Source organism: Pomacea canaliculata, linkage group LG1 (assembly GCF_003073045.1).
Source record: "Pomacea canaliculata isolate SZHN2017 linkage group LG1, ASM307304v1, whole genome shotgun sequence".
Taxonomy (NCBI): domain Eukaryota; kingdom Metazoa; phylum Mollusca; class Gastropoda; order Architaenioglossa; family Ampullariidae; genus Pomacea; species Pomacea canaliculata.
The window spans coordinates 13,020,036-13,027,193 of NC_037590.1; the positions used below are offsets into that span (position 1 = coordinate 13,020,036).

At 40.8% G+C, this 7,158-nt stretch overlaps 1 protein-coding gene across 2 annotated transcripts; it reads left to right on the forward strand.

Annotated features, from left to right (window-relative positions):
* Positions 1–286: 286 nt before the first annotated feature.
* On the forward strand, positions 287–6,668 carry LOC112576618. Of its 2 annotated transcripts, none has more exons than XM_025259222.1 (9): positions 287–443; positions 1,525–1,733; positions 2,128–2,244; positions 3,191–3,304; positions 3,553–3,687; positions 3,986–4,099; positions 5,090–5,215; positions 5,810–5,955; positions 6,398–6,668. In XM_025259222.1, exons 2-8 carry the CDS (start codon positions 1,619–1,621, stop codon positions 5,944–5,946), a joined length of 858 nt encoding a protein of 285 aa, XP_025115007.1. In that variant the 5' UTR covers positions 287–443; positions 1,525–1,618; the 3' UTR covers positions 5,947–5,955; positions 6,398–6,668. The 2 variants fall into 2 exon arrangements, with proteins under 2 accessions (XP_025115007.1, XP_025114998.1); XM_025259213.1 differs by having other exon boundaries at positions 288–443; positions 6,391–6,668.
* The last annotated feature ends 490 nt before the right edge of the window (positions 6,669–7,158 follow it).

Below are 7,158 nucleotides of genomic sequence, written 5' to 3' on the forward strand. Positions count from 1 at the left end.
AATGCACCTGTTCATTTCACAGACCTGTTGAATATGAGTACATATTATCAAGCCTCCTACTATCGTCCCTTGATCGTGGGGATTTATCAAAAATAAAAAATAGGTTAAAGAAACAAAAAATACATTTTCCCATACAATACCAAATGAAACATGCTAAATAATTGATACAGAAGCCGTTTTAAAGATATATATATATACTTTTCCAGTTTACCCATTAATATAACATTTGCTTCTGTCAAGGTCTCTGAAAAAATTTCCTTTGGCTGCCAGACACTGTTACAATACCTAGTCTTTCTGACCCCGGCCCACGGCATACTTACAAAACTTATCTGGTCTACTATTGCTAACATCAACATCTGTCGGTGTGTTAGCATTATTCCAGCTGCGATTGCAAAGAATTCGTTTCGGAAAGTTCAGACTCCTGCCAACACCGACGATCACAAGTGAGTGGATGAGTTTGAGGGAGAGATGTATCATTGAACAAGAGTGAGAAAATGAGATTGTGAGCATGTTTGACTGGAACATTCTGTCTAGATGATGTTTGCTAAATCTGTTACCATCCAGCTGTGTCTTCTCTAAAAGGAAGCAGCTTTCTTACAAAGTCACAGGTCACATTCTGTCTGAACAAACTACAAAAAATTATTTGTTAAAACTGTGAGCAGCGTACGTTTATTGTGTTCGTAGATTACAATCCATGCATATCTCATTTTAAATGACAATGAATAAATAATTTTTGCTGCATCTTAGCAGTTTTATATTCTCTTTCAATATGAGTACTTGAATTTTATTTTTTATGCTCTCCTGCCCTTATAAACACAAGAAAAAACTTCAATAGCTACATTCTTGTAGCCTCAACAAATAACTTTTGAATTTTCGATGTGCCCGGATTCTAACATTTCAAACAGTTGTGGAAAAAAATAACATTCCAACAAAGTTGTGTGTGCTTTGGCGGATTACTAAAGATATGACACTTTTCCACTTCACCTAACTCGGTCAGGAGGACGACTTTAAAAAAGCATCTGTGAGCCATTCTCAACGTGAGGAGAAAGCAAAGTGTAGACGCGACACTCTGTCCGCTCTCTTCCGTTAGTCGTCCTCGCTAGTCGTTGACGTTAACGGACATTCCAACATTTCAGTCGAGAAGCGATTCAATCAGTCAGGTTTGTCTGCATGAAGTCAAAAGGGTTACATAAGCTGTATGATGCCCCTACCATTTTGTTTCTGTTTGTCCATCTGTACCTACTTGCCTAATACAAGGACACTCCTAACTAGACACACGTTGTCGCTTGTGAATGTATGTGACTTGACCATGTGAAAAACATGCACAAAATTGAGAAACTTGATCAAAGGACTGAAGGTAGAGGAGTCACGTGATAATTTGATTGAAACCATGTCATGAAACTTTTTTTAAAATGTGCGTGTGTGCGTGCGTGCGTTGCGTGGAAAAATCACAAACTTCTACATCAAAGATGGGACTCTCGTAATTATTTATCTTGAGATCAATGTCGTGGTATTTTTAAACAGCAGTGTCCTGTCAAGTGAGTGCACCTGTCTGTGTGCACTGTAGTCTCAGCGCCTGTGCTACAGAAGCCAGTGGTAGTGCGGACTCACACTCACGATGACCACCTCTACGTTGTCTTCGCTGCTTGTGGGGCTGCTGGCCGTCGTTGTCGCTGTCGTTATGGCGTCGGTGATTCCGGTGGAGAAAAATGCAGAGCGTGAGGCGAGAGCAGGTACGTGACACGTGCAGTGATGACAGAACAGGTACAGTAAGCAGTTGGGCGATCTGAACGTTGGGTGACATGGATGTATACACAACATGCATGAAGGAAAAAATGATGGGGAGATATATACTAACAACACCTTCAAAATGAGCTTGCTATTGTTTTATTTCGACAAATAACTAATCTATTTACGAAACACTATGGATTTTAGTTTTACAGGAAAACTACTTCTTTTGACAGTAAGTTTGCTAATTTGCCAGCAAGTTCTTCTAACGCTATTTTATTTTGCAAATTTCTTCAAAAGAAACCAGTGTTAGTGTATGTCAAAACAGATATTTCGTGCATCCGTTTAAGGTTATGTAAGTTGAGTTTTAAACACTGTTTATGAAATCATCCCCAACAGCTGATTGTCATGTGGACGGAAGATTCATACCTGACGGCCACAACTTCACGCGATTCACGACGGGACCCTGCGTTGTGTTCAAATGTAATGCTGGGGTAATCCTCCCTTTGAAGAGCGGTGAGTTGTTAAGGTGTAACACAAAGCCACTAACGGTGAGTTGTTATGGTGTAGCACAAGACGGCTAGCCGTGAGTTGTTGACATGTAATAGCTCATGTTGCTTTTAGACCTATGCATCATGCATGACGAGTGAGTGCTGCTCGATTGAGATCGTTGATGATCTTGACGACACTACAGTGAAAAAAGTCGGTCTAGGTAGAGTCCACAAAAAATATTCGGCAACTGCATATCACAGAAAGTTATTTGAAGACTGATTAAAACGAATAATAATAATAATAATAATAATAATAATAATAATAATAATAATAATAATAATAATAATAATAATAATAATAATAATAATAATAATAAACAGCAACAAAACAACAACAACCGCAAGACGTGTAGCGCGTACTCACACTCCTAAGGAACATGCTTTTAGAATCTTTCGTGATGCATCGGGGCCAGCGTCTGAAAGTGAGAAGGGAGATAATCAAACACTGCGAGCAATAGGATCATAAGGGAGACAACTGTTTCCTGATGCGAAAGAAGACAGCGTAGAGTTTGGAAAAGGCCGTAAACAGCAAAATGGGAAGAGACAAATCTAATGGTCAATGACAACATTCAAAATTTTATAATTATTCTTTTTATCACCTGTAGGGACATCGAGAACATCACAAGAATAACACAAAGAGTTGAATCAAATTTCAAGTATTGGTAACTGTTCTTTCTCTCTCCTTGTTTATATAGTGTCTCCTGTCAACAAAGCTAGATACTTACCTTAGAACTGTTTCACACTTGGAGACAGCGGCAATAGTTGTTCACAACAACAGTGAAACAGTGTGAAGTAAAACTGACAAAGACAAGAAACAGATGGAGTAAAACGACAAATAAACGAATGGCGGGTTAGACAGAAAGAAAAGGATAGATAGATAGCATACTGTGACATTCATTGCTTTGTGACAGGGTGTTACAGGAACGGCCAGTGCTATCCTGTAGGAGACAAATACACCCTGGGATGTCTCGAACGCACGTGCAATACCACCAACGGCATCGCCGACTATGAGCTCACCAAGGAAGGTTTGTATTTAACCTCCTTATGACCTCATGACCAAAATAATACAGCCGTTATAAGCGGGCAAAGAGTTTCTGAATATTTAGTAAATTTTAAGTAGGAACAAACGGAAACAAAATTCTGACGGAGGGAAGTATGGCCTGCTGACCCTGACCTATAAGGCACATTAGTACACGAAGACAAGACAAGACAACACAGCACAACACAACACAACACAAGACCGATGTCCTAATGTTTTTTTTCCAACCGACAGGTTGTCTCGCATACGACGGCCTGACGTGCGTCAACGTCGGCACCACGTGGACAAGCGAATGCATCACGTACCACTGTAGCCGCATCGTGCACTCCGAGTTCTCCATCTCCTACCACATGGAGCCAGTTGCTTGGGGTAAGTGAGTTCCGTCCATTACCACATGAAGACTGAGGCAATTTTAGACCAGATGGTGTGATAAACGTTTGTTTGATGTCCTATCACACTGATATGTGTGGAGCTGGAAGGATATGCCCCGTCCCCAGCCACCAACTCCAAAGGCCTTAGGGTAAGTGGTTAGTCTACTACCGCATGGATCTTGTGATGAGAGGTATGTGTGCTCTCCTTGAATTATTGGGACCAGATCACTTGGAACATCACACAACGCACGTTAACTGTCATTTAATAATGTCATTCTGTCCGTACATGACCTCAGGATGTCACCTGGGCGAAGTGTGCGTGCCAGAGAACCACACCATCACTGAGGATTGTCGTGTAGAGCAATGTCAACGACACTTCTCGTCCATAGGATTCTACACTCTGAAGTTGGGTATGTCAGCTGTTATGTTGTGTGTGTGTGTGTTTTCTCTCCCCTCTCTCCTCTCGTCAGCTGAAACGCCGTTGTGCGGAGAATGACTGACATTAAACTGTTGTGCTCTTGATGTACATTGTGCCACTCGACAATAACTGCCAACATTTTAGGACTTAGAACGCGCAGCATCACGACCAATGTAGATCGCGCTCTCTGCGCAGAACCAATAATATTAAATGAAAGATAACAGCCAGTGAACAGTGAGGCACGTGTAGACACACTGAACAACATAAAGATGAGGTAAAAGAGTAGAACATAAAGCTATGGATGAAGATATGAAGGACACAGTGTAAGATGGAGTCGTTACAAGATGGTTAGCATGACAAACAGTATCACCAGGGAGTAAAGAATTGTAATTCAGGATAGTACTTTGTGAACAGGTATGTTTTCAGAGATGGTGTGAATGTAGCCTTGTAGTCCGAGTAGCGAATGTGATGTGGAAGAGACTTCCACTGCTTAGCAGCACAGAGGGAGGACGTCCGTTGTCCGTGTGTGACTGTCTTTGTTGGAGGGAGGACAGAATGTGAGTCTCATGAGGAGCGAAGGTTTCGAGCAGGGGTGTCTTCTCTGTATGTCGCAATTTCTTCTGCGTAGAATATTCAACTCGAGCCACCGGCATCATCTTGGAATGAAGGCAATAAACATAGCGAACAAACATATTTCAGAACATGGTACATCTACCAAAACACACCCAAACACACAGAGCCACAGTCCAAACGGTTTCTGACAATTTTGATGGGAATCAGACAAACGTGTGAACTTTATTACCTTTCAACAGCTGCCCATCAGAAACAAACAAACATGGCCAAACGCACCAGTTCCTTTATAACTAATTGTATTATGGTTGTGCACCTGATAACCACTAGAATCACATGAACTCAAGCAATGCATATCAGGCAATGGTAATCATTTTCAGTCCCATATATTTTTGTGATCGCTGTTGGGTAGGTTGTCCTCTCAGTGGAGAGTGTCTGGAAATCGGACAGTCTAAGACCATAGACTGCACCACCCTCACCTGCCAGCGGGAAGACTTTGAAGGCATCCACTACCTGTCCATCAGACCCACTAAGATACGTGAGCGAGTTCTGTCTGATACACTCCATTGCATGTCGGTTAGAGTTCATCCATATTAGATAATTCTTACAATCAAGTTCAGTCTGTTGGTCTAGAGAGAAATTTCATCTAATCTTCATCGTTAATTTTCTTCTTCAATTTTAGCAACTACATATCGAAAGTATTTCCTATACTGCTTTCTTAAGTGATACTGTTTATTTTGACGTAAATGTATTAATTATGTTTATGTTGTTGTTGGGGTTTTTTTTGTTGTTTTTTTTTTTGTTTTTTTGTTTGTTGATTTCATTGGATGGTTTTGTTCTGGGGGGTGGGGGGAACTGACGTTAAACTGTCGTCTGAGATAAGTTTTTTTTCATATCCACGTCCACCTTGAGGTTTGTGCTTGCCTCCGCTTACATCCTTGTGAACTTGCGTTTACGGGTTGCTTTTGTGATCAACATTTATTTTTCCTATAAGACTTCATCACTCTTCCACTTAATATAGTGAAATCTGAATGTTAGCTTGATGTAACAAAATGGCTGTATATTTTTATAAAGCAAACTCTCCCTTTCTGTTTTTGTTTTGATTTAAACCATCCGACTTTTCGATTTGCAGAATGTCAGGATGCTGACAAGAGGTGTCACGACAGTGGGTCCTACTTCCCTGTAGAAACCAACGGTAGGCGCCTGAACTGCACGTGCTTTGTTCACGAGGGTTTCTTGGGTTCAACCTACTCCTGTCCTCTACAGTAGGATCCGTTTGTGAGTATAGCCTGGGTTGATTTGCTGCAGCCTAATAGGTTGATGTCCATTAACTGTTCACGGTCTGATCATATTTTCCCATTTTTGATATGTAGCTTCAATTATACAGAGTCAAGCTTATTCACAAACAGCTTCAGTGTAGTGAAATAGTGAAATACTTAATGCTGAACAGTTTGACCACGGACGTGTATAGATGGACTGATGTCTAATGAACTGGATTGAAACTTTTGTCTGAATGGGATGAAGGAGAGCCGCTCGCCTTGATATGCCTGCCCGCAGAAGAAAAACAAAAAATATTTGCACATTTTATGTTCAGCAATATAATCTTCAGGCCAAGACTGAGTGTAGAATATTAAGCTATGCTCATCTACACCTGTCAGTATGCCAAAAAAGTTAGATGTAAATATTTAACTACGTCTTGACAAATTTTGTCAGTGTGCAGGAAGGATAACTGCTGGAAAACTTACAACCAGTGCTCCTAACAGGAGTAGCTTCCCTTGAATCGACACTTGCCTTGCGGAAAAGATAAAATTGACATTCGACAGTCATGGCCAGCCACCGAGTTTTAAATGACCATAGGCGCCATTTGTCCACATTGATTTTATGCACACATTGTAGGCGAAAAAAAGCTAAAACCTTTTTTTCTTCTTTGTTTTAATCTCTAACGTATGATAAATTATATTGTGCATTAAAATGCCAGCAGACAGCTTCAACTGGTGTTTAATGATTCTACCTCTCTCTCTACCCCTTTCTCTCCATCTCTCTTCTCCCCATTTTTTCTTTCACCCTCTCTCTCTCTCTCTCTCGCACACACACACACCACACACACACACGCACGCACACACACTCCTCTTTCCACCTTCCTCATCTTCCTACTTGTTTTGTTCGCTTGTGTTCCTTTCTTCCATTTTATCACTTTTTGTTTTCTTTTTTTTTTTAAATTTAGTTTAAAGATTCCTTAGTGATGGACAATCTACTTTTCTTATAGATATAGTAAAAAGTAAAGGTAAAGGTCGTCCCCTAACCATTTGTAGGTCGATGGGGGGGGGGGGCACTAAAGACCCCACTTTTTGCGAGGCCAGCTTTCCCTCGCTACCATACAGTTCCCAAACCTCTATTCACTAGAGGACGTTTACTGTGTCACACGGGTACTGAACCGGCATTACTGTAACAATGTGGCGATCCACTTAAAGGGAAATAAAG